This window comes from Pelecanus crispus, chromosome 10 (genome assembly GCF_030463565.1).
Source record: "Pelecanus crispus isolate bPelCri1 chromosome 10, bPelCri1.pri, whole genome shotgun sequence".
Taxonomy (NCBI): Eukaryota; Metazoa; Chordata; class Aves; order Pelecaniformes; family Pelecanidae; genus Pelecanus; species Pelecanus crispus.
In genome coordinates, this window is record NC_134652.1 from 21,529,661 (window position 1) to 21,557,119 (window position 27,459).

General features: G+C 43.2%; 1 protein-coding gene across 1 annotated transcript in view; it reads left to right on the forward strand.

Moving 5' to 3' along the window:
* Window positions 1-27,459, forward strand: part of ARHGAP22 (Rho GTPase activating protein 22) — a 134,291-nt gene that overhangs the window by 86,391 nt on the left and 20,441 nt on the right. The window contains exon 3 of the mRNA XM_075717579.1: window positions 8,742-8,870. Coding sequence (XP_075573694.1) covers window positions 8,742-8,870 — 129 coding nt within the window. The remainder of the gene's footprint in view (window positions 1-8,741; window positions 8,871-27,459) is intronic.

The following is a 27,459-nucleotide window of genomic DNA, read 5'->3' on the forward strand; positions in this document are numbered from 1 at the left end:
TAGCCCAGGCAGTTCCATGCTTCATTACTATTAAGGACTAGGCTCATAACTTTTTAGATTTGAAAAACTTTGAGGAAAGACTGCAAGGGTTAGTTATATGGAGTGGGAGAAGGGAGGGTAAGGGAGAGCAGCCTGCTGTTGGTACAAGGCTGTCTGTGGAACATGCTGGGGAAAAAGCTGTGCAAACTTTTCTTTCTCCCACTTGTCATCCCCATTTGCCATCACCGCTACAGACTTGATTTTGTTGCGGGGTTAGGATCTTCTTTTGTGAGGGGAAGAAGCAGCTTCTCCCTCTTTTTTTTTTTTTTTCTTTGTTTTTCCCCCTCAGGGCACCTGTAGAGAGGGACAGAAGTTGTCTTTTTGTCATTCTAAGACAGACACTTCATGAGGTGAACTGCTCCCTAAGACCTGGTGACATGCCGGACAGATTTTGAAGAAGGGGTTTGTAAGCTCTTGAGCTCACAAGTTTGTGCAAATGGAAGAAGCTGAACCACAACTATGCCTGGGTTCCCAACACCTTCAGATTGTTTTCCAGTAGGAACTTTCTTTTTCCAGTGAGAAGCTGGTGCCAAGGTAGCAGATACCTGTTGCCTGGCAGGCAAAACAGTGTTAGTATCAGCAGAGGCAACACTATACCCTAAATTTGTCTGCTTTGTCAGCAGATATTGCTGTAAGAGGCAGTGACCGTGCCATTGCACACATTGCTCCACCTAAGCAGCTCCTGCTATCTACGTGTTATGATCTAGGTTTTGAAGGGAACATGTTTGGTCTGCACAGTAATCCCCTATCAGGAATCATTATTTGAGTCAAGCCACAAGAGTTTGAGCAAACTGTCACTTATTTGACAGTCTAACCCCTGAGGCATCATTGGACATAATTAGAATATTGCTACTCTAGAATTTACACTCAGGATGAAACACACAAGTCACAGCAGAGGCAAAATGGTGTCATGCAGTTCCTTGCAATTGCCGGTATAGTAGTTGCTCCTCATGTTAATTATTGTTGATTGATTCCACTTTGGTATGGTTCTCCTGGCTTCCTAAACTAGCTGTGACCTTGTTGGAGACACTTCATCTCTTGCTACTAGCTAGTAGAAGCTGATACAGACCCCAAAGCAATAACAATACAGCTTGCTTATAGGGATACTGTACACAGCTGGTGGCACATTTCACAGGCTCCTGAAACGCTCTAGTGAGGGAGGCAGTGTGATCATGGTCAATGGTTGTTCATTTTATGGAGCAAAGTAACTGTGGGCAGGAGTTGGAGGGAATGGTGCCTGAGCTGTGTTGGTGCAAGGGAGATGCTATGTCCTTGAAAAAAATAATGTACTTAGCAGTGCATATTATGCCTGGGCTCGTCTCAACCCTAAATATTGGGCTGCTGCAGTAGAGATGGCCTTCCCACAGTTGTGAATTCACCTTAGCCAAGTTAATGTGGCCATAGTGAGTAGCACATCCTAGGCAGCATAGTAGTCTCCTCTCTGAAATTTCAAATTATTGAAAACAAGAAGGCATGAGAACATTGGAGTACAATTACAATAAATATGTTTTTAATGCCAGAAGTTGTAACTTAAAAATGACTGAACTGTTTTTTACTGAAACTTCTCGCAGCTCAGCCTAAGGCAGATGAAGCATGTTAAAAAAACCAAACAAAAACCACCTCTTTCTTCCTTCCTCTTGCACCTTTTTTGTTTGCCATGGGTCCTGGAGTGTGACATCACTTACCAGCGTGTGGCCTACCTGGAATATAGGTTTGTTTCTTTTCAAGGTTTTGGTTTATTTGAAGTGACCACTGGTAGCATTAACTAGTTTTAATTAATAGATAAGTCGAGAGTAATACAGGTCACACACATATCAAGAGAAGCATCTCCAGGCATGAGTTAAAAAGACTTGATACAATTTTTATGTCTAAAAGGCCAAAGATTAAATGAAATCTTCATTTCTTGCATATAATAATCATACACTTCATACTGACAACTGAAATAGAGCGCTATCCTTACGTTTTTAAAGGTTTTCTGTAGTCTGTGTACCAGTACAGAGAAACTGTAGTGCCTCTGTTCATGTTAAGTCTTGTCAGAATTTTTGCATAAGAAACCACAGTTCTGAGGTCTGATCTCTTTGTTGGTGCTTTTTTAAAGCACTTTAGTGGTGTATGAAACCACAGAAGGCATGGGAGGGGAGAACAGATCACAGCGCCTTTGGATTAGTTTATAGATGGCAGTGGCTTTAGAGTGTTTGCCTGCCTTTGCTTTATTCTCTGGGATAAGGTCTAAGATCTGGGATCTAAAAATCATTGAGGGACTCATGAAAATCCTCTGCAAGGACTTCGAGGTGAAAATTTGATGATTTTCTACTTGTAGCTATCATTAAACCTGGTGGATCGAAAAGCGTTTAAGGAAAGTAGGCATTTATATTTGACTGAAAAGTCAATAGGATTTTAGTTCATGCTTGTAAAATGTGCCCTAAGAAAATCTGAACCATGCCAATTTATGAGCTGAACTCGCTCTGTACATTAAAAGGTATTTAAGATTTCACTTTCCTCGTTGACACAACTAAATGAAAGCTGAATGTTTGAATCCCCTCAACTCATTCCAAACTGTGGAAATAAAACACCCTTCACCTACAAAGGTGCATGTTCAGGGAAAAATTGCCATTATCTTGTCCATTGGAACTGAGACACAATAAATTTATTTTGATTCAAAGCTTGTTTCTTTTATTTGTACTCTGTATGATACTAAATCCCCAAACCTCATTTTTTCTTAATTTTGTAAGCTTTTTGAAGAGTGATCGTGAGTTCACTCTCAGCTTCCAAATCAACTTCCAACTTGGATAACCCATATATAGATAGGTGGGTGGGTATTATAGATAGATACAATACAAAAATCATGGCAAGCACACATCACTGTTTACTGTACTGTTCAGTTCTTCATAGATCATACCCTTGTAGAGCCTGTCAGTCTGTCTTATTTTTATCTGTCACTCCTTGACTATTTCAGATTTTTCTTACTGCTTTTGCTGTTCTTAAGTAGCCTAAATGGAACATTTCAAGATCAGTTTGATATTCACAGCAAGTTTTCCCTGCTGTTAAAGGATCATCCAGAAAAAACAGCAGAAAAGCAGTAGAGTTGTTATTGGTTGCAGCAGAGTTTTAAACTGCATGCTGATGGCAGGTTAACCCAAAATTCAGGTATGATAGACGTGGTCTATCTCTAGCATTCAGGCTCTTGGAAAACTTGGGTTGAGGGGGACAGTGCCCAGGGTAGAGGTTCAGTATTAGCCAGAATCAAAGGCAATGATTGAAGAAACGGAATTAGGTTTCAAGTGACTGTTCCAAGCACTCTTAATGACCTTTTGCTTACTCGCTAATATTTCTTTTGTCTCTCTTCATAATCCAAAAATCAAGTCTGGGTTTTGGGTGGTTTGTTGGGGTTTTTTTCCTGTGCAAAGAAAGATTCCCCCAATAGAGCTGTCCTTAATCTTGACAGAATTCATCTACCTCATTTTTCACCTTCTTTCATTATCAGGGAGATCTTAGAGCCCTGATTCTGATACTCATCTTTAAGACAATTATAAAGAGCAGGTCAGGAAAGATGAATCATTGCAATAGTTCTTTTCAGCTGTGGGTGCTAGTTTTTGTCCATTTGTCAAGATCTTTGTTGCTGCTTGTCTGCAATCAAAGGCTTCCTGTCGCTGTTTGCTTTAGTACTGAGGGCAAACATGTCAGCTGGGCCTTGTGTTACTGACCAGCCACCCCTTTCATAATTCAGCCTTGAACTGGCATTTGCCTCCCCATGTGCTGCAGCGGTATGCACATGGCCAACTAAATTTCACTCTTACTGAAAAAACTGCTCTACTGTCTGCACCAAAGCAATACAAACATGAATATATATACACATGCAAGCATTTGTAATTGTGTAAATTTTCAGTAAAGCTGATGTAATGACAATACACAAGTACATCAGTGAGCAGAATGATACAAGAAATGGATGAGAGGCAAACCAGATGGGGGGTGGAAGGAAGGGGATGGTCTGAACAAAAAAAGAAGCTGCCAACTTCAGCAGAACCTGACAGCAGCTTTACTTGAGAATAGAAATGTTCCTCCTTTTACATGCAATGGAACAGGAACATCTCGTACCAGGAAGTCCAGTCCTGTTCCCCCTAAACTTCTGTTTCCAAAGGGGATGGCTCCACAAATGTTGATCTTAAGAAGGTTAAGCTTGTGTGAATGAAGTTCAAGGCAAACAAAAAAAATTCCAATGCTTCCTCACTGGAAACGGCTGTATAAAGGGAGAGGTGCAACTGAGTGTCTGTTATAGGTTCTTTGAACAGGAACACAGGACAGGTAAATATAGCATAATGGTAGCCTTTATACTTTGCACTTTCCAGTGAACGCATACCAGACTAAGGATCATCAAAAAGGGAAGAATTTTCAGTAAATAGGGCTTTGAAGTGTGGATTGTGATTCCTGCTGCTGTTGCAGCACTCCATTTGATCTTCAGCAAGTCACTTAGCCCCAGTCTTTCAGTATTTAATTTTCCATGTTGTGGGTCATGGGGGAGAGCTGAAAGGAGGACTATTATTGAAGATTAGGAGGTGGCATGTTACTCTGAGGTGAAGACTATACAGCTGACATCAGCAGCAGATGGCTCCGAGGCAATATGAAATGCAGTTGCACAAACCACATGAGCAGACAGCATATGAGAGTGATTCTGCCAGCCGTAACTAGTCTGGGCCTGGAAGAGATTTATGCAATGCAGCTAGAGGCCTGGAGCTATGCTGTTTCCTCGAGACAAAGATACCTACCAGTGTATGTAAAGCAACTTGACAAAGGTACCTTGAGACATAGGGGTAGCAAAGCATTGAAGTCAGCTGGGACCTGCAGCCCTTTTGATGGTAAGCAGTAACAAAACGAGTCCCTTAATCTTTCTAGGCTATTGCATATACTGTATGTGCTTGTACGGTTGCTGTCACCTTTCCCAGTCTTGAAGTTGTACACTTTCTTGAAATTTCTGTATGCCTGGGAGGGAGGCAAGTAGTGCTGCCAACTTGCTTTATGGATAGGGATGGAATCCAGTGTATCTTGCCCAGCGTGTACTGGAAATCTGCAGCAGAGCAAGCAATTGAATGCAGGATCCCCTGGTCATAGGTTAAAGCTGAAGCAGATGGACTATTCATCCCCAAAGTTAAACTCCCTGCTTCTGCCACATCTATTGAGGTGCTTGCACTCTGTGTTTGCAGACAGTTTTATTTTTCCTCTTGTCTGGAGATGAAAGTAGCTTTGAGCAGAAGGACTGGAATGTCTGCCCATGGCAATCCTGAGCTACGCAGGGCTGGTCTCTGAGGGCCAGTCTTGTTTGTATGGGAACTTGATTTAAGATGAGTGAGAAGTTCTGTTCAAGGGAATGAAAAGCCCCTGTCTGTGTTTAAAATTATTAGCAGAGTATTCCTCCTTATAATGGTGCTGAGTAGCCAGAGCCCTGTTTGATTCATACAGCAGAAGTTGCGCTTGTGCGCTTCAGGGTTAGAGTTGAACAGCAACCGTAGTAAGGGCTGGAGCTCTGTTAGTAGCATAGAAGAGGTCTGAATGCGAACTTCATATTGCTGTGAGAGCCAAAACTAAAATTCCATATCCAAGTGTTTCTAGGCAGGAAGGTTTAAAATTGTTTTCCTATAACAATTTCTAAAGACTAGGGTGTTTGAGTTGATACAGCGTTTGTGTTGCTAACTCAAATCTGAAATCCATAACAAGATCCTGTTTTGGGTCTGAGCCCAGGAAAGAAAGCATCTGTGAATTTCGGGTACAATTCTGGACTTCTGAAGAAGGTGTATGTGGCATTGTTTCCTTGGTGGTTTGGGGGTTTTTTTGGTTTTTTTTAAAGAAGATCTAAGTGTTAGAATTTAGCTGTTTCTCATTCCTGTGACTACTAAGACTCAAAGCCTGTTGAACGTTACAACAACATAGAGAGACATGTCTGAACTCTGCCCTTTAGGGAACTCTAGTTCTGCTTGTTGCCTCAGGGATGTAGTGAAAGTAGTCAGCCATGTGTGGAAAGGAACATGATTAAAATGTTATTTAAAAAAAATAGTTTATAAGTGGGTTTGTATGCTTTGCCACTGCGTATTCATGACAGGCTAACATATGAGGCTTTCTCTAAGAAACAACTCTGAAGTGCATTCTTGTTTCTAATCTAGCCTCCATGCATGGAGTTGTCTTCATTTGCTTGTACTTATGTGACCAGTCACTACTGACTCTCCCACAGGCAGCTTGTAGGGTCATGATCTTGCTCCTATTTAAAGTTTCAGTGGGGAAAACCAACCACAGAGGAGCTGTATGTAGGTTTTGGCAGAGTCTCAGGTCTAGTATGTACGGGAATCTTTTTTTCCCACCCTGTTTTTACTTTTTACAGACTCAAATAGAAGTATAAATATTTTTTCCCTAAACGCTTGCATGAACAAGGCCCACAAAGGTTTAGAAGGCAGCTGGCTGGTCCAAAGTAACATCTTAGGGGAAGGGGAGTTGTAGTTGGGTCCCTGTGGTACAGTGATTCAGTGGGAAGATGCTAAGACAACCCTTCTACAGAAGTCCAGTAAGAAGTCATCATCATCCTTCTCTACTTATTTTGCTTCATATGGCGATCTTTGTATGGGATAGCTCAGCTGTTCTGACTAAATCTGCAGTCTGTAATATGTTCTAAGCTAAGATTCTGGTCTCTTCTTGTCCTTCATGGCTTGGGTGGGCAAGATCTCAGCTGGGTCCCTTTAAATTTAAGAACAGGATCTGTGTTTTACCTTGATCAAGCTCAGTTGTTTGCTGGTGGTGTGACCCATACAGTATATGGGTTTTTTTGAGACTGTTTCATTTGTTCGAAAAGCTTGCTTGAGCTCAGGCCATCTGTCTGCCAGATCTTGAACCACTGTTCTAATATGTGCTGAGGACTGTGAAAAGCCGCTTTCTAGCTATTGTATCTCCTGTAAGATATTTGGTTGTGCAAGGGCATGGCAATAGGTCTGCCAGGTAAGGTACAAGAATTAGACCTCGTCACCTCTGCTTTCACCATGAGGCTGAGTGTGTTTGTAAAAGAACTAGGTTGTGGCAGGCGTTTCACAGACTATAATTTCCTGCTCTGACACTTCTGTATGCAAAGGATGAAGTATGTCCTCCTTGCAGTGGAGTATGTTGGAGCATTGATCTATTCAGATGCTTGCATCCTAGCCTTGAGCTAGAGAGCTGTTCTGCTTCATGTATCTTAAGGAATATGAATCATTCAGTAAATTCAAAATGAGAGACTGTCTGAGAAGATGCTATTCGGAAAGAAGCAGAATTTGGATACGTGTGGGGGAAAAACATCATGGTTTTTGCTTCTTAAGCTGGATGCCTAGTCCCAGGTGGCAGTTGTCTCACTTCTTTACTGAAAGACTGCCTCAGTTTTCCAGTTCAGTGAATTGCTTCTTAGAGAGTCACAAAATCCTTCCCAACATATCTCACTTTACCTCTTTTGCTTTGTAAATCAGCGTATGATCCATGAGTGTGTCTAGGCCAGGAAACAATTAATAGCAAGAAAAAATATTTCCTTGGCTTGCAGGCAGCTCCCAGCTTGCTCCTCTCCCCAGATTAGTGAGGATTTAGGAGGCGCATGTTCTGTGTATGCTATATCAGTTCTGCAGAAACCACCGCATACCATCGTCCTGCTCTTATCTCTGAATTCCGTGGACAGGCAATCTCAGTTGCTCAGTGCAGGCTGGCAGCTTTAGCTTGCCAGTAGGTACTGAAAGCCATGGATGCATGGAAATGACAGTGACATAACGGCTAAGATGTTATCTCCGTAGCAAAGTCAAAGGCAGTTTCCATGGTGATGGAGAAGCTCCAGGCCACTAGAGATGCAGCTGCTGTGTTGGACAGGATCAGTAGCCTTTTTATACAGAGGCTGCTCCAATAAAGCCTTTATGTGTTTATGTGGCCCTCATTGGGTTGTATCCAGCTCAGGAACGTAAAATGGGGGGTGAGGGGAAGATTTAAACTGACTGAAGTGGGTGCTGACCTAAAAAGAAAACAGGAAAAGAAGGGTGAAAATATTGTAAGTCTTGGAGTATCCACAAGTGACAGATGTATATGACAGTATGAGTGCATTTGATATTCTGTGTATTTGATATGGTGGCCAGTACTTTCCTGTGATATTGTGTGCTAATGTTAATAGCTCCTAAAGTTCGTATTTCAAGTGGGATAGTCAGATTCATATCCCCAAGTCTTAGCTCCTCTTCAAAACGTTCCTTCTGAATTGGATCCAAAATCAGAATGGGTCTCTTTCTGTATTGAGACTAGAAATTCCCAGGGACTTGAGGAAAGTGGATGATCTTGTGACTTCTCAAGCACTAAAACGTCTTATGATTCACTCGGTCCCACTTTTGGGTAATAATCTCTCAATACCTCAGCACAGTATGTGGAATTCTTTTTGTGCTCTTCCTGTAGAGTCGTACAGCTTGTGCTTTCACTTTGCTTATTGCTGGAACAGCAGGTACAACACCTCGGTTTCCCACACTGGAAATGCATGTTTTGCACTTCTGCTTTGATTGTGTACCAACCTGTGCTTTGTGGGTGCTAAAGCACATGAGTAGGAATTGGGTGTAAAACTGCTCAATTAAAATAATAATTTGTTCATTTTGACCTGGACTTTTGGTGGTTTTAAACATTGGTTGCTCTCTTCTGAACTAGATGCTAAAAGAGATTCGTATTCTGTCTTCCAGGTGGTGCAGGGGACCGGGAAAAGATGCCTGTCAATCATGAGGCTTTCCTGCTCATGGCTAATTCCCAGAATGAAATGGAAGATTGGGTAAAAGCCATCCGACGGGTTATATGGGCTCCATTTGGTGGAGGTATTGCAAATAGCTCACATGCACATAAATTAAAACATTTGCCTCAAGGTAAAACATATTCTTGTGATACTAGGATATGTGTAACACTGTAAAATCACTGAGATGCCTAGATAAGCTCTTGATTGTCTGAAGTGTTTTGCAGCAAGGGGATTGGGTTGATTTTTTTTTTTTTTTTTTTTTTTTGCCAGGGGATGGAAGGTAATGGGAGGGGAGGGCACATACAGACTGTATAACTGACTTTCGGTCAGAAATGGGTGGTGATAATAAACATATCACTATTGTCAGTACTTTGTTTTTTACAGCTAATTATGAACTATTCTGTGGACCTTTCTTATCCTTATGGACATAAAGGAGTGTGTCCAGTTATCTTAATTTTCTACTGCAAGGGCAGATGCCCATCTTTCACCTCTATACAGCCAGAGGCAGCAAAACTTATCGTCTAGCTCATGTAGGGCCCAGTGGAGAAGACAAAGCTTCCTCTGGCTTCAATAGGGGTGTAGCCTGAGGAAGAACAACAGGGTCAGGCTGAGTGAACACCTGTAAGATAATACAGCTGTTGACAATGCCTGTAGTTAAAATGAACAAAAAAAATCCAGACTTTCAGTGTTGATATTATACCACAATCTTCAAATTCTCAAGTTAGTAGATTAGATAGGAGGTGGTTTTGTGCTTTAGCATAGAACAAGGGTTCACGCATGTTTTCTTCTGGGTTCACTGTTGGTGACAGCAGCTACTGGCTCGGTACTGGACAATCTATGCTTTGAAGTGACTTGTGTGCTACTGATGGAGTTCATGCAAATAGTGGCATCATATGCAGATAGTGATATTGACCTCTTTTGAGAGGTACAGATGAAAAAGTGCCAGGTAAGGGTTAGGTGATACAATTACTTTTGCTGAAATGAAGTTACTAGTTTTCCTGACTCTAGCAGGGGAAAAAGTGACCTTGATGCAATTGAGGGAGGCTCAAATACCACGAGGTCCCTAAGAAGACTCAGTGTTTGCTAGTAACTTCTATCTTGGGGTTTGTTGTGTTGTGTTTGTTTTTTTTTTTTCTTTTAAGTTACTCCTACAGTTTTGAGTCTCTGAGTAGCAGCATTTGGTTTATCTGGAGGAGATACAATCTCTACTGATGATGTAATTTTTTCCTAGGTTCTTCTTTCACTTAGCAGAAAGGGTGTATGTACAAAAGGCAGCTTGTACCTGATTCTGAGAAGTTGCATGTGATGCTGTTGTGCTGTGGGCAGAACAAGCCCTTTTCACTAGCAGAAACTGATCTACAACGATTTCTCCTCAAACAATGAGTATGTGCTTGTTTTGCTTTCCTTCTGAAGTCCAGTCAAGTGAAGGGTCTTTTAGACTCTGAGCTCAGTGCAGTTCCTGCAGTTCCTCCATCAGAAGTCTCAGAATCTCAGAGATGGTATTTCTGTGGCCATTTGTAGTGGACCTTACTGTATTTTACAGCTTTGCTCTGTGCATCAAATAAATACTGTGAGGAAAAAGGCGACATTTGGTCATGACAAATGGCACACATTCCAGCAACAGCTTCCTTCTTAAGGGCATGGTGTTGCCAGCACGCTTGGTATCAGTGCAAATTCAGCTTCTTTTTTGTTACTGTTCATGTTTTGTCAGTCTCTTGGAATAGTTCCAGAGCAAACATCTTTTTTTAAGTATTAAAATAATAAATAATTAAAAATCCTAAGATTTTAAAAACAAAAACATGAGGATGGTATAAAGGTAAGTATGAATTTCTTTGTTTGGTTTTTTTGTTTCTTTATAGGGGCAGTATTGTCCTAATTGATCTGTTCTTTTTCTGAACCTCTAAACTTCTCTGCTAAGGTATTGGATAACATTTTGATTTTCCTTTAAATGAGGCAGATGCTCTTACATTTGATTCCAGGAACTGGGGCTTTATGAGATATCAAAAACCATAGAATGAAATCACGAGAATGTGGGAGCAAGGCAGTGCAGGGGGGAATACAGCAGTGCAGGAGGGGAATACAGCAGCTGCTGTTTGTTGCCATTTTCACATACTGCAGATTTAATCTGGTTCCATCAATGTCAGTGTAAAGGCTGCTTCAGCTGTTGGTGAGAGCTGATTTAAGCCCTGTAGAAAAGAAGCACTGCCATTTGTAGAGTTGGAAAGAATTGCAATTGCGTGTTGATGTTTTTCCTCTATCTGTGGATAAAAACTACCCAAGAACATGGGTGCGTCCTGGGCAGTCAGTCTGGCCTGAGCTCTCTGCCCTCATTCTCAAATGAATCAGTCTAAAGCTAGCTTGGCTATGTCTGCTTTGTACTCCAAGCTGCATGAACAGATTCTCATGCTATGGTTTCATCACTTCTGTAAGCTGACTGAAGTGCTAGCTGCTGTCTGGAGTGGTCTTTTCCCACCTTGCAACCATGTGTTCCCACCACGTTTCATTCTGCTAATACTAGTGGTTATGCAGCTGTGAAATGCCAGGAAATGCCCTGGCAGGAAGGAAAAAAAAGGGGGGGGGAAGATTAGTTTGTAGGTGGATTGCCTCCCTGGCCCTGCTAACCATGCAGCTGCAGGACTAGTAGTCACAATGAGGACAGTGGGGAGAGGTGGGGTGAAGGAGAGATGATGGGGTGGAAGAGGGCATGCTTGTTCATTCTGACTGCAACCCACACATAAACTGGCTTAAAGAAACCATGGAGCTGCATCCTCATTCTCTTTGCACTTCACAAAGTGTTTATAGGAATGCCAATAACTAGGAAATAGTTAAGATGTTCAAACTGTTGTTTCCAAATGGTTTTAGCTAGTTTGGGGAAATGATCAAACCTACTCTTCCTCCATCAGAATTAGAGCAGGGCAATTTCTCTGAGTGAAATCCCAGCTTAGCTCAAATGTGGGAGGACAGTAAACATAGCTGTGTCTGTGTTTTAATTGAATAATTTGAACTCTGCTTTGCTACCACCACTAATTTGAGAGCCAAGTCTTATCTATCGACACTTTTTAATATACGAAGCTAAAAGGACAGGGGGAGGAATTAAAAAGCAGGCTTCATTATTAATATGTAAATATCCAGCCCTGGAGAAGGTTGATATGGTGTAAAAATGAATTATACCAAGATAAAAGGGGAGGCTTAGCCACACTTTAATTTTTGCTGATGTACTGAAGAAACATAAATCAAAAAGGTTGAGGGTATCTTCTTCTTACGTGTTGATGCGGGCACATGAACTGTGTTTAAAGGTGAACAGCAAAGGCTTCTTAAAATAAAACAGAAAACTCCCCAAAGCTGCTGAGGATCCCAAATTATTAATAGGAGACACATTCAGGCTTAAAAGCCATGTGGAATGTGTGCTTTGAAATATACTTCAAATGTGGTCTTAAATAAAATCCTAGAGTTCCTAAGTCTTTTGAAGAAGAGCTGTCTTGTTTATGGGGAAAATAATTTCTAACCAGTTTCCCTGAGTTTCAGGCTCCTGAATTCTTGAGTCTAGTCCATCTCATTCGAGCAGAAGATTTTGTAAACTGAGATTTGAGAGTACTCTCTATGTTTTGATTATGTCTTTAAGAATAGAGTTTGTCACAGTGGCTTGATAAAAGTGAGTTTTGAAGCACATTCTGACAGAGGGTGATTAAAACTGTTCCCTGTGATCCGTCTTACCTTTGACGAACAAATTTTGCTCTGAGTTTACACCACTAAAAGTTTATCTGGAGAGTCCGTCTGTGCCCTACGGTTACGCTGTTCTACAGCTGCTCTTTAATATGGAGTGCTTGTAGCAGTGCCATAGTGCTAAATGCAAACGGCCATAGGCTTGGGTGAGAGTGAGCCTGCCAGTGTCCTCTGAAGGTGGATGCATTGAAAGTGTTCGATGTAGCTGGGGGGAGAGGAGGTCATTCCTCGCTCTGTACATGTATGGTGGGGCTATACTTCTAGTCTGAAGAAATACAGCTACATTACGGAAATCCCTTTCCATCTGCTCGCCTCTCATTTGGCATGCCTTCCTTGTTTTTGTCTTGCATCAGATATAAAACATCATATCTCTAGGACTGAATTTTTGGGCCATGAGGTACAAAAGCTGAGTTTTTTTGGTGCCTGAGTTGAAAGCCAAGTGGTATACCTCTCACAGATCAGCACACAACCAGCACTGCATAGGGACAGAATCATTCCATGTTAATCTTCTGTTATGTTTGGTTTTGCGTTCTGTTTACGTATTCTTTCTTGCCATGATCAGTTCCTTGCTCCTCTGCCAGAAATGCATGTCACAGCCCCTTTCTTTCTCCATTATTTTATCCTAATTTCTCCTCCTCATCATCCCAGACTTTCATCAGTTCAGATGAAGGGGAGGTAAAGAAGTTGGATGGGGTGTGCTTCCCTTGGGCAAATACGGAGAGCTTTACCATGTGACAAAGTAATTGTGCTGCAAGAGCTCCGTGAGTGGTTTCTCCATTCAGCAGGAATAGTCACTTTTCAACTGGTGGGCTCTGAAGAAGTTTCCACTGAGGAATCCACTCTGTTATCATTAATTTCAGTTCTCTTCTCCATATAGATAAACCATAATGTGTGGATTCTTTCTTCTTCTGCCAGCAAAACAGTGCAAAGAATGTTTTTGCTGGCAATCAGTGCCCTGTGCAGACCATGTCTAGTATTAGGGGAGAGCTGCAAACTAGGGGACAAGTCTCTGAGGTGTAATTTAATACCTGGCTCAGTGTTGTTATGGGTAATGGAAGAATAGCCCTACATACACCTAATTAGGGATCCTGTTTTAGATGAGTAAATGACTTTCAGATAACATCTGCATGAGAGCAAAACATGACTGTTTTGAAGGGTCAGATATTAGTATTAGATGCATGTCCGCCACGATGCCAGACTGTTTAGGAGCTAGGATGTGATGTTAAGTCTTGGGAGTCTGAGGTTTAATTTCTCCACCTGCAAGATGGGGATTTTCTAGTAAGAGTATCATGAGCATAGAATCGTATCAGTGAATTTAAGATGCTAAGATACCGCAGTAATGAAGAAGAGGGAGGTGGCTTCTGTTATCTGCCCAGTGTGAAGACAGAGAGGAGGTTTCTGTTCCCTGTCTTGCTAGCGGGGTCCCCTAGAGTGACAGTCTCAAGTAGGATTCCTGGCTGGTCCAGGAGGAGCCCCTTCACTAGGTGGCAGGGCGTGCTTCCCTTGTGCAGGCTCCTACAGGTGTGTGGGGAGTGATGCTGGGTGTTTGTTGTACCTGATACATGCCATTATCTCTACAGAGAGACAGCTGGCGCCTGATGCAGCTTATCAGTGTTTGCTCTTCAGTGTTGTCTTATGCTGGGAGATGGGCCCCAACCAGGGAAGAGGAAGAGAAAGATGATGGAGCTTATGAGGTCAGATATCTGCCCAGGACTAGGGGGCACATCAGTCATCTGTGAGGAGGTGCTGGTTAGCCTTACCCCAGGCAAAGGTACCACAAGCAGAGGGTACACTTGTTGATATAGAAACTGAGACTAAGAGACTATAGAGAACTAAAGTAAGCTGGGAGTGGATCTTGCTGCTGAAACTGCTTACAACATGGAAAGTTTTAAGATCTGTTTCTGAGATCTGATAAAGTTCTTTTTTCTAAATTACCTCTGTAAGTTATATCTGGGGCTTCTATTACTGCTTTATGACCAACATATTTTACCATCATGATGCAGCCTTGAGGTAGGGAAAGGCTATTGTCCTCATTTTTTGAAAAGGAGGAATCTGAGATACTGAGCAATCAAGTAACTTGCCTGAGGTCACAATGGCTATCTGTAAAAGAGCCACTCTGAAGGCATCGTTCAGCAAGGCAAATAGAAGGATCACAACCCTGGACCTCAGGAGAGCAGACTTTGGCCTTCTCAGGGATATGCTTGGAAGAATCCCATGGGATACCATCCTGGAGAGAAGAGGGGTCCAGGAGGTCTCATTGATTTTCAAGGAGTACTTCCTCCAAGCTCAAGAACAGTCCTCCCCCATGTGCAGGAAACCAAGGAAAGGTGGCAGGAGGCCTGCATGGATGAACAAGGAGCTCTTGACAAAGCTCATACCTGAAAAGGAAGCATAGAAGAAGTGGAAACAGGGACAGGTGACCTAAGAGGAATGTAGAGAAACTGTCTGAACATGCAGGAATGGACTTAGGAAAGCTAAAGCCCTCCTGGAGTTGAATCTGGTGGGGGCTGTGAAAGGCAACAAGAAAGGCTGCTTCAGGCATGTCAACAACAGCACGAAGACCATGGAAAATATGGGTGCACTACTGAAAGAGGCAGGAGACCTGGTGACAAAGGGCATAAAAAAGGTTGAGGTACTCAATGACAACTTTATTTCAGACTTTACTGGTAAGATTTGTCTTCATCATTCACTAGCCCCTGAAGCCAGTGGGAAAGCCTGGAGCATGGAATACTTCTTAGCAGAGGATGATCAGGTTAGGGAATATTTAAGGAAAATGGATTTAAGTCCATGGGACCTGATGAGATGCATCCACAAGTGCTGAGGGAGCTGGCCAATGTGTGAGGCCACTCTTGATAATCTTTGAAAAGACATGGTGATTGGGGTAGGTCCCTGAAGACTCCTATCTTCAAGAAGGGCAAGAAGGAAGACCTAGAGAAGTACAGGCTGGTCAGCCTCACCTCTGTTGCTGGGAAGGTGATGGAGCAAACAAACCCAGAAACCATTTCCCAAACATACTAACGTCAAAAAGGTGACTGGGAGTAGTCAGCATGGATTTATGAAGGGGAAGTCATGCTCGACCAACCTGATAGCCTTCTATGATGAAATGGTGGATGACAAAACAGCAGTGATTATTGTTTGTCTTGACTTTAGCAAGGCTTTCAGCAAGACACTGCTGTATTCCTGTATTATCCTCATTTACAAATTCATAAAGAACAGACTAGATTAATAGACAGTGAGGTGTATTGAAAACTGGCTGAACTGTTGTGCCCAAAGGATTGCGATCAGCAGCCCAAAGTCCAACTGAAGGCCAGTCATCAGTGGTACACCCCAGGGACTGATACTGGGGCCAGTAGTGTTTAACAGCTTCATTAATGACCTGGGTAATGGGACAGAGTACACCCTCAGCAAGCTTGCAGATGATATTGGGAGGAACAGTTGGTGCATCAGATGTTGTGCCATCATTCAGAGGGAGCTCAACAGGCTGGAGAAATGAGTGGACAAGAACCCCATGAAGTTCAACAGAGAGTCGTGCACTTGGGGATGAATAAACCTGGGGAACAGTACACGCTGGGAGCTGACCAGCTGGAAAGCAGCTTTGCAGAGAAGCACCTGGGATGCTATTGGACAAGTTGAACATGAGCCAGCAATGCACCCTTGTGGCAAAGAATGCCAACAGATTCCTGGGCTGCATTAGGAAGAGCATTGCCAGCAGGTTGAGGGAGGTGAGCCTTCCCCTCAGCGCTAGTAAGACCACATCTGGAATGCTTTGTCAAATTCTGGGCCCCCCAGGACAAGAAGGACGTGGGCTTACTGGAGTGAGTCCAATGAAAGGCCGCTAAGATGATGAAAGAATTGTGGCGAGTGAAATACTAAGAGAAGCTGAGAAAGCTGGGATTATTTAGCCTGGAGAAGAGAAGATCCACTTCTGAGTGGATCTTATCAGTGTATATAAATACTTGATAGAAGGGTGTAAAACTAAAAGCAAAACTAAAGCATGTCGAGGGCAAAAGAGTTCCTTACTGACTTTTGAAGATCCTACCTTTAGAAGTCAGATGGCTGCTCCACTTCCTTATAAAATTCATAACTTTCACGTCTCTCTAGTTCATTCCTTGCGTATATTTCACCTTTAAAGCTGCTGGCTAAAGGCTTTAAATGACATTCAGTACCAGTGTCCAAGCTTATCTGGGCTCTGAGTGGAGACCATGCAGTAGCCTGGTCATCACAGAGCAGAAATGGGTATTCTTGGAGTACTGTGTCAGTGCTCATCAGAGGAGCAAGTCCCTTGCTACTGGTTTCAAAAACCCCAGGCAGCAGCATGGGTTCTGCACTGCAGTGACATATCTCCAGCTGTCATTAGCCAGCTTAGTTACAGTGCCTTCTGAAGGATGATGCAGTTTGGCATCAGGTGAATGAATCTGTAGTACTTTGTTACTGTGGACAGTCCTGGGCACTCAAGAGCAGGCATCCAGAGCTGGGGAATGACAGGCAGCTGAGCAAGAATCCTTCTCAGTGCCTCTGTTCAACCAGATAGCAGATAGGAAAAAACTACAAATAGAAATGACTTCTGTTACATTTGCAGGTGAGCAGGGTAAAGATTTTAATGGGATTTGCTTGATGAAATGTCTTTTGGTTGGGAAATACTGATTTGATAAAATTAAATGTCACATGGGAATGTTTCCATTTGGATGAAACTTGTGCTAGGAAAGGTTTTTCAAGCTCAGGGTAGGATCTCTCTGCCCTAAATTGGTCTTGTACTCCAGAGGTTGTGTAAGCAATTAAGATGTAAGATCTATCCAACTTAAGCCCTTTCCTCAAAAAAATGACTTTGAAAAGGGTCTTGGAAAAGAGAAGATTGCAGGAAGGTTTGATGGATAAAATTACAAATGTAAGGAGGATTTGAACAGTGCACAGTCATGAGGTTTGAACCAAGAAAAAGGTGTGTCATGCAGTGCACAATTAAATTATGAAACTCATTGTCACAAGATGTGGAAACAAAAATAATAAATGGATTCAAAATAGAATCAGACGGGTTCATAGAAGATAAGTCCACCTGGGCTATCAAAGTTGTTCTGGAGGGAATCATTAGCGTCATGTACCTTGTATTGCTAAGAGCAATCCAGCTTTAGATAAAATATGGTGGGGCTTGTGTTTGTTTTGATAACAGATTGTTTTCCTCTTCAGCTAGTAAGTGCCATGGAGAGGTGATAGTGGCTGTGCCTTTGTCACATTGTTGGTGGCTACTGCCTGTAGCACATAGTCTGACCAGTACCACCTCCTACACTGGTGGTTTCTCAGTGAGACCATTCCTGTAATCATTAGATTCATGCTTGATGTTTGAAAGCTGATAGTCTTTAAAACACTGATGGTTCTCACTGCATGCCCTGGCAGTGTATGATTAATGGGACAAACATGTTCCTGTGGTGTTTCTCAGCTTGCAGGCAAGTATTTTAATTTCTCTGTATTAGTCCTTTGATGAATGTTATGAGGATATGTGCTTACTGAAGGGGAATGATAGCCTGCTCCTTGCAAGTTGCAGTTTTAACCATTTAGGGGCTGAGAACAAAGAAATTCACCCTGTCTCTCTTTTCCTATTTCCTTTCTAAAGGTTACTGTTCTACCCCCCACAGTTCCTCCTTTTTTCTTCTCCTTCATCATCACGTCTTGCAATTTCCCCTTCCTACCTTTTGAGCTGCAGGTCAGGGAAAGGAACGTTCAGCCCTTGCCCTCTTGTAGAAGTGTTCCTGAAAGGCTAGCAGAATTACTGAAATGTTTTACTCATTTTACAAATTGGAGCTAAATGCCATCCCCTCCCCAAGCACTGCCAGTCAGGTTCAGCTGTTGCTAGAACTTAGACCATGACCTTTATGCTTCAGTGGTGAATGTATAAGTTATGCTTTATATTTACTGAAAATTTTAGTTTGATAGTGGAGGATAAAGGTAAATGTGTGGGAATTAGCTAACAGATTTTCACTGAGTTTGAGGAAGCAACAAAGTGAAACCATATACAATTTACCTGGTAGTAAGTTTTACAATTGCAGGTTACAGATTGACAGAGGTATTTATGATGAAGTTTGATTTGGATAAGCACTGGTATGTTTAATGTTGATCCTGTCTGCTTCTCAGTGACTGATTGTGCTTAGGTTATCAGCCTCTCAGGCTTGGGATATGGGAAGGCTTGAGGACTTAAGCTTGTTTGGTTTTCTGGAGTGGATAAAAGGGGCTGGTCTTCTAAATTTTGGTTGTGAACCTAGATCATGGGCCCTGCCAGGTTCCAGGATGGCCAGAAATCCAGGTGGCTTGTTTCATTCTGTACTAGACACGAGGATCAGCAACAGGTTTCAAACTCTGTGATCCTTGCATTTGAACCCACAGCTGGAATTCTCATCCTTCTCTAGCGACGAGACACTGGTGGCAACAATTATACTATGTCATAGCTATTTTTTTACTTACTAACACCCAGAAGTTTTGTAAAACTTTTCTGTGCAGTGGGGGGATCAAGATACAGCACACTTGAAAGAGAAGATCTGCTGGTCAGATGCTTTCTACAGACATGGCTTCAGTCAAGTCCATGGAATCTATCTATTAAATGTAGACAGGCATGTGCAAGAGTCAGTAAATAACAAGTTCTGCAAAAGACGTTCTTATATTGTGGGCAGAAAGAAGTTTTCCAGGGCACGTTTGTCTAGATCACTGCTTGCTAAAAGGCATTTTTTGTCGCTCTTGGTGTTTTGTTCTCTAAATGCTTCTTGCATTTGTTTAGAGAAAAATAGACCAATAAACACAGGGGCCTGGATCTGGATTCAGAATGCTGTGGTTAAGTGATGTTTAGGTCTGTTTATCATCTTTTCTCTGTGAGCAAACAGTTACAATCTCAACTGAGAGCACAAACTGGTCAGAGTCCACGGCACGGTAGTTTACAATGCTGCTCAGCCAGTTCCTTCCCTGACGTATTTTAGAGAAATGGGAAGACACCTCACACAGGCTAGGCAGAATCTACTGTGATAGAAGGATGGACATAGCTGTTTGCTAACCTTTTAACCCAGGGTGAACTGGTTTATCAGCAGTAAACAGAAGCCTGTTTATTCTCAAAAGATTTCATTTTACCAGGAGGGGCTGAGACCCCAGGCCAGAGCAGGGGAAGGGTGTTGGGGCATCATTTTGTTCAGAGTAGGATCTGTCCAAGGTGTTTGGAGAGGTAGGAAACTGGAAGGGAAATTTGCTGTACAGCGGACATACTGTTGAAGTCTTTCCTGCTGGGTTCAGCCCTGTGACTGATCACCTATAGCCATTTCACTGCCAGCTTTCAACAGATACCAGGAGATGTTCAACTGCCTGTGTTTGCCTGGGATAAAAAATGAGTCTGTACAAGGCTCAACTTACTTAAAAATTAGGGAACTTCAGCTCTGATTCTAACTTTGATGCTAGGCCCTTTCTGTACAAATAGATGAGGCAGTTTCCTAGATCTGAGCTCCCTCAGACAGGTCCACTTGAGTGTATTAGCTAATACTCTGTGTAAGCCAGTGTCTAAAAATACCCACACCCTATGGGCACTTGCTAGAGCTGTGCAAGCCAACAAGTTTGCTCTCAATCAGAGATGAGGAGGAATATTTTCTGAGTTCATGCGGGTTCACCATTCCTGTCTGTTGCAACCAGATTCAAGACTGAATTTGACCCGAGTTGGATGCCAAGCCTGAGACGTGCCTGGATTTTCAGAGGTTGTGTGAGCTGTAGTGAACTTCCCAGACAGTCTTGAGGCTTGTAGTGACATGTACGGGCAGGATGCTTTCTCTCTGTTCTGGTACCTGCAGCAGGATAACTGTGGTGGTGCTAGCTCATGAGAGCATTACTAGGACTCTCTCCATACAATGACACCAGGAAAGAAAATGACCCCAGCAGCAAGTTCATGTGAGAAGTACTCACTAAACAGTTCTAGAAACCTAAGTTCTTCTTTAGGAAAGTAAGAGCCACCCAGTGGTAAACTCTACAGCTAAACAAATTCACACCAATGGGGAAAGGGGGAGTTCGGTCCCCGTTACCCCTTCTCTCCTTGGCCCATGTGGGGCCACCTGGGGAGATCTCCAGGTGAAAATTTTGATGGTGGTTTATATGCAATGTGGCCAGCTGTCTGGATTTTATTGCTAATCTTGCGGTATCAAGTATACTTCTGGAGTCTGCAGCCCCTGCAATCCAGTGATTATGTGTGAATCTTGGATTTCATTTTTGAGAAATGTGGTTAACGTAGAAAGCAGGATCCAGGTGTGACCTGGAAATTCAAAACACAGAAGACAAATTAAATATATACATATACATATATGTTTTTATTCCAGTCTCATCATATCCTGTGGTCTATGTCATGATTTTTAACACAATGCTTTGAAAGGGATTGAGAATTGTTTCACATAAGCAGATAGGTGATAACTGTGGAGTGTGTAGATATGCAGCACAATATTGCATTCTTCTCACAGGACACCTATAGCTGCAGAGTTACCATGTGCAGGAAGCAACACTGAAGCAGCTGCCATTTTATGCTTTAGTTGTGATGCTCATGTGAGGAAGCATGTGCTCCTTTTGCTTTTTTCTCTCACCTGAGAGCTGTGTTTGCTCTTTCTTTGAAGAAGAGTTTACATTGTCTCCAGCACCTCCCATACAACTCATGGTATTATAAGCTATACTGAAGTCTAATCATTCTTTGAGCAATGCTGTGTCCTTGGCCACAGAGAGGCTGTGAATTTCACAGGTTAATTATACTTTGGGTATAACAATATCCGCGTTAAACAACGTGACTTTCTATTTCATCAGATACCTCCTTGTTCTTGTGTTTTGAGAAATGGAAAACAGAAATGGAGAAGTGAATGGAAGAATAAGTCTGCATTTGCTATCTCCTGGGCTCCCATCCCAAACATTGAGTCCCAGGCTCCATAATCTTATTAGCAGATGTGACACATTTTAAGACACTGTTCCAGGGAATAGTGCCAAAAATCCTGATGGTGTCTCAGCCATTCAGAAGAGGATTGGTCCTGCTCACCAGTTAGCACTGTGGGCAGGTTCTCCCTAACCTGCAGCCTCCTGTGTTCACTACAAGAGAAAAGAGGATAATAAAAGGGTGAAGAATACCCAGGATCTCATTTGTACCTTTTGTTTAAGGATCTCCATCACTTTCCAAATATTCTTTAGTGGGCTTTAAATACTGTCTAGTGTATTGTCTGGGCTTCTGGTGTCTAGTTGTGCAATACCTTGCTACTCAAGGTATACCTTGAATAGCTAAGGAATACCTTACTACCTTGCCATTCAAGAACTGGAATTTTTGATCCTGGTACTGCCTTCACCTGTAGAGACAGTCATTTCTTCAGGAGCATTGGTCAAAACACAGAATGTAGAGACAGAGTATGATCTTGAGTTTCCTGAGTTTTGGGACAACACTGTCTCAGTGACTGGAATCTCAGAGCTTGACTACTGGGTCAGTATCTTCTTTGACATGTCTGTTCAAACTGAGCCACAGCGTAGCTAAGAAAGTGGTGGACCACTAAATTCAGATGAGTGTGGTCTATGCAGTGACCACAGACGACATGATATTTTAATAAGAGAAGCAGATAAGCAGCTGCAGACAGGGATAACTCCCCCCCTCCCCCGCAGAGGGAGATGAAGTTAGCCAAACTTGATAAAATTCCCCAGAAGCTTGGTGCAAAGGTTTTGGGTGGTGACTGCTGCAGATCTGCAGTCACATGAGTGCATTTTGTAAATGGGATGGAGGGCTGACCTCTGTATAACTGCATGGGGCATTGTGTGATAAGCATTTTTCTTAACTACAGGCTCCTTACCCTGAGAGCAGGAGCCAAGGGGGTGAATGTTTTCCTGCAAGTAAGTCTTGGGGATTGGTTCACATATAAGGAGCTTGTAGTTCCTTCCCCTACCAGTTATTCAGCTGAGCTATTCATCATCAGGCAGCTTCTCTGTAAAGTGCTAAAGCAGAGGCTGTAAGCACAAAAAGCTGCACAGGTCAAAGACCTTAGCTTTTCCTAAACTGTGTAAAATTTTCCAACATGTCCCAGAGCTATGGAGATACTCTCCGAGCACACTAAGCATAAGGTGGGGGGATATTGCCCTCCAAAATGAGGTTTCTGCTTCTGGTGCTTTGCAAGCAGATCAGAGGCCAGACCAGGGCACCACGTTGCCTGCAGCACAACTAACATTGCCTGTATCAGGAAGGGATCCAGAGTGTGGCATGCAGACAGCAACTGTTGCTCAGCTTTTCCAGCTATCTAGAATAGATCTGACAAGCAATTAGAGCATGAATATATTACAGAGCTGATGGGGGATGCCTTTGTTAAAACTTGTGACCCATACTTAGCTGCTGTTTACATTGGCGGCAGCTTCGAGGGTGGGCAAGACCCTACCTGCCTGTCTTTCTCCTCTCTCCTTCCCGTGCGGAGGGAGCCGGGGAGCTCTGCATCTCATTGGATATTTCAAATGCTTTCTGCACAAGTCATAATTAATGCCGAGTTGCAGAGCTAAGACCAGATGTGCTGCCGAGATTATCTCCCAGGGCAGATAGGCTGCTCTCCGCTCTGTAGCGCTGTGTGAATGGAAAGCTGCCAGTGCTGGGACTCAGAATGTGTCTGATGCCTGAAGTCAGGACTTTCTTTCTCTGCCGCTCCTGCTGTCTGACACTGCCTGGTTTCTGCTTGAAGCTCAGCGCCTGTCATGTAGCAGAGTGCTGCACAAGAACGAGAGGTATGAGATGATTTTCCGGAGTTTAGATTTGTTATGGTTTTCTTTTCCTAGAGAAAAAGCAGATATTTGAGCTTAGCCTCAGATAGAAGCTAAGAATCTAAAAAAGGAGCTGGCTTTATGAAAGGGGGAAAGAGTGGGAAGGACCCAGTCTATGGCCAAAAATACTACCGGATGCCAAGCTAGCATTTGAAGATAGTTCTGGGGAGGTGTGTTTCTGTTTGCTTTTACGTAGAATATTTAAATGGATGTATGTGGATGAGAGCAGTTGGCTCCTAGTATATAGAGGCTGCTCTTTGTGGGGAATGGGGTCAGAAGACACCAAGTTCTACCACAGACCCATTTGTGTGACCTTGGGCAAGTTACTTCATCAGTTTCTCTTGATTCCTAATTATCTGTCGCTTCCTTTCCTTTTCCCCATCCTTGCATGCTTTGTCTGGCTGGATTGTTTAGTAGTTAGGGACTATTTTCTTAGGCACGTACAACTCCTAACGTGGAACTCCTTTTTCAATTGCTGCTGCAGTAATTCATGTAGTATGTGCTTGGGTGGGCCAGAGGAGGGGGAAAAAAAGAGTTATAGGTTTGTGTGTGTGTTGTGCTGTGGAAGTATATGCATTTCTGAATGTCTGCCCGTGATTTTTTTCGCAGTGTTTTCATGTGTGAGAGGGACAGATAAATGGGAGCCTAAGCATGAATGTGGGAAGGTAAAAGATGCTTACCTGTGCAGGTGAGCACGTACACAATCTTCCATCCATAAACTGCCTGTCTGTGAGGCACCACATGCATGCGCGGGTGTATGTAGTGCCGTATAGCAGCATCCAGGTGTGTGCCTGATTATCTTCCCACACATCTTTTAACGTGTGCGTACTAAGCTGTACATACGGCTGACATAGGTGTGTCTGGACTTTTCCCACTTTAAGCACATGCAGAGTCCTCAGTCCTCGCTGTAAAGAAAATCTACTCAAGAACTGACTTTATTATCTCTGTCTCTAGTTTATTTGGGTTGAAATCAGAGCTCTGATGAGGAAAAATGAAGCAGGGAGCATATATTTTCCTGCCCACTGCATGTCTGGACAGCATAGCTGAATGTATAGGCTTTGTATGCCTGGAGCTGGTGGGTGAGCTATTCAGGCCAGGACAGAGAGCCTGTCTGTGTCTTAGTCAGTACATCATTCCTGGCTCGCTTTTTCCACAAAGAGCCACCTAAATCCTTAAAGAACAGAGACAGCTTGTTGGAGTAAAGAAATTCTGTAGCACTGCTAGCCCATTTTTTTACTATCTCTTGAATCTTTCTGAGATTAAGAATGTAGTCCCAGGCATGCTGGGGTGGGTTTTTTTTTTTTTTTCTGCTTTGAAACCAAACAAAAGGGCCTAGCTATAGATAAGGGTATGACAAGGAAATTTAACCCTTGGGTTGCTGGATGGCACTGGCTCCCCTTCTGAATGAAGAGAAAGACTTTAATGTTTTCCAGCAGAATCATCAAATGGAGTGAAGCATTGCCAAGTTCTGTCTGAGCTGCAGGCCCCAGTGATTAAAAACAGGCCTGTGCCTTGAGGAGCCGGTGGATGAGGCTGTGTGTGACTGGCTCCACATTAGCTTTTCCTTGCAAGCAGGGCAGTCCCTGTCCAGCCTGGTGATGCTGTCATATCCTGGTAGTTTCAAGGACATTGTACTACATCAGTTTTACAAGCCCTTCTGAGACCTAGCTGAAATGAGATGAGCTTTACATAGCTAGCAGGACACCGCCTCCTCAGTCTGCCCTGTTTAGCCCTGAGAGACTGAAGTAGGGCATCTGCTATATCTCTTGCCAGTGTAGCTATGAGAGTTCTAGTGGTAATTTTCCTGAGGGTAGACTTCATCAAGGCCCCCCAGCAGCTGCCCAGATGAAAGATTTCCGCAAGCCCAGAACTGTCAGCAGCTCCAAATTGCCTTTCACAGGCCCTTTCCAGCCCCACTCCAAAGATAGCTCTTAGCTTGCTCCTTCTCTGAACCCTAACACTGATTTCCTTTTCTAAGCCCTGGACAAGCTCTGCAACCACTGCGCAGATGAACAATTTCTCCAAGGCCAACTTTCCAGCCCCACTCTATCTCCAGCTCTGTAAACCCCAACCCTAATGCTCTTGCTGCCAAAAGACTTGGCCTGGGAATAATCTTCTGAGCAGCGTCTGGCGGGGGGGGGAGGTCCTTGTCTATGGCTCAGCAAAAAAAATTAGGGCTAGGACAGACAGAAAGAAAAAGCATAGGGCTGCAGTGTAATTGGGGCTGCAAAGGGAAATTTGCAGTTACGAACAGACTTGGCTTGGGTGAAATATTTTTTCTGTGCAATGCTTGGTGACCTTTCCTAGTGCTTCCTTGGAAAATTAGGGTTGAGGGAAAGAGAAAACATACATCTGCAATTGAAGTTGGGCTGGAGTGGGGCTGCCAAACCAAGGTGGGAGGCAGCCAAAAGAGCTAGGCTGGGAGAAGTCTTTCATCCTGGCAATGGCTTCAGGGTCTTTTCTTCCCTTCAACAAAAAAAACCCTTTGAGGGCTGTGTGATCTCACCTGCACAGCCCTTCAGCACACACTGTCACACAAGAAGAAACCCACGCTTGTGCCACCTCCTTTCACTCATCGTATGATAGGTAGATCAGCTTCATCCTCAGTCATGTCAGTCTTGGTTTTGTGGCTGGTTTTTCTTGTTACCTATTTGAAATGGTGCAAAGGGAGGTGAGCAGTATTGCAGTAGAAGAATATTACGGTGCCTTTGTTTCCTTCAAAGATTGCTGTTGCCATCCAGGAGAAAAAGGTGTTGCCAACCTCCATGCCTGAGAATGGGGAAAGACAGGGTCCCCAGCATCTGGTTCTGCAGCAGACACCCATAGTAATGTTAATACTGTGCTTGTGAAAGGTCTATCTGCTCCTCATTCTGAGGAGAATGAGGACTCAAAGTAAGTCACCCTTCTATCTCTATCTGTTATCTTAGCGTCACATTCTTTAACCTCTCCATCAGTGGTCTCTGTTTGGCTGCAGTCAGCTTGTTACCCAGGAGTCACTGATGGGTTGATTGTAACTACAGAAAGCTACTGCTGTTGTGATCCAGGTTGACTGGGAAGGCAAGGAGTGATGTTGCCTGAAATGTATTAGAGCATGTTGCTGCCAAGGCTAGGGAAAAGTAGACAAAACTTCACGCTGCAAGTGGAGATTATGCATGCAGTCGTTCCTGTGTGTGCTTGCGTACGTGTGTGTCTGACACTGCCTTTGTCCTTGTTCTGAGTTAGATCTAGAACACCAGAATGTGGGCTTCTGGAAAAACATTATCTCTGTGTTCTATACCTGGGGAATGCAGAGCATTTACCTCTTTACCAGAGCCTTCTCTAGACAGGCCCTTTAGGAAACAGGGCTGTGATTCAACAGAGAGATTTGAGAAAACAGGGCTGCTACCCTCTAATTGCCCTGACATGTACCAGAGCCTGATCTCCCTAAACCTACATGTCTTGCATCTAGAAGACTGAATACCATGTATCATTTTAAGGAAATAGATGGGTTTGGTGGGAGGAAGCCTGGCTCAAAGATTGATGATAGGATATGGAGTTTTGTTTCCAAGATGCACAGATTGCAGTCTGACCGAAGCTTGCTGTAACTAATGCTGAAGGACCTTGGTTTGCATTGGCCTGTGGCCCAGGATCAAACATTCAGGTCAGAAGAAGAGGGAAAAATGGTCACTAGCAGAATAGCATGAGGGAGGTTAGACAGGACACATGTTCCTGCTTAGCTTTTCGCAGCTGAGGGGCCTGCACTGTAGCTTGCAACTCATGTTACCATATTTACTATGATATGCAATGTTGAGAGTTACTCCCCCATGAGCAAGATCAGCAGAGAGGCTCAGAGATGAACAGGCCATGGAGACTTCACTTTTTCAGCTATGACCTAGCTTTGGAAGTTATCTGAGAAACTGGGCTGAAAAGGTTGTTCTTTCATGGCTGCCCAGCCTCTGTAAGTGCCCTGGAAATCCTTGGACAATGCTGAGCCCCACATACCAAGCAGTTCTGCTGTGCCCAATCATGACAGCAGGCATTACGTGACGAGATTACAAAGCAACTTGTGCAAAAGCACAAAGTGATTCCCTGTCCTAGAACGTGACTTCAGAGACACCCGTCTCAGTGAAAAGTCAAACAGATTAGAAACAAGAACTAGTAAAACCTTTACTCTTGCAAGAAAACCAATATTTACAGTGATA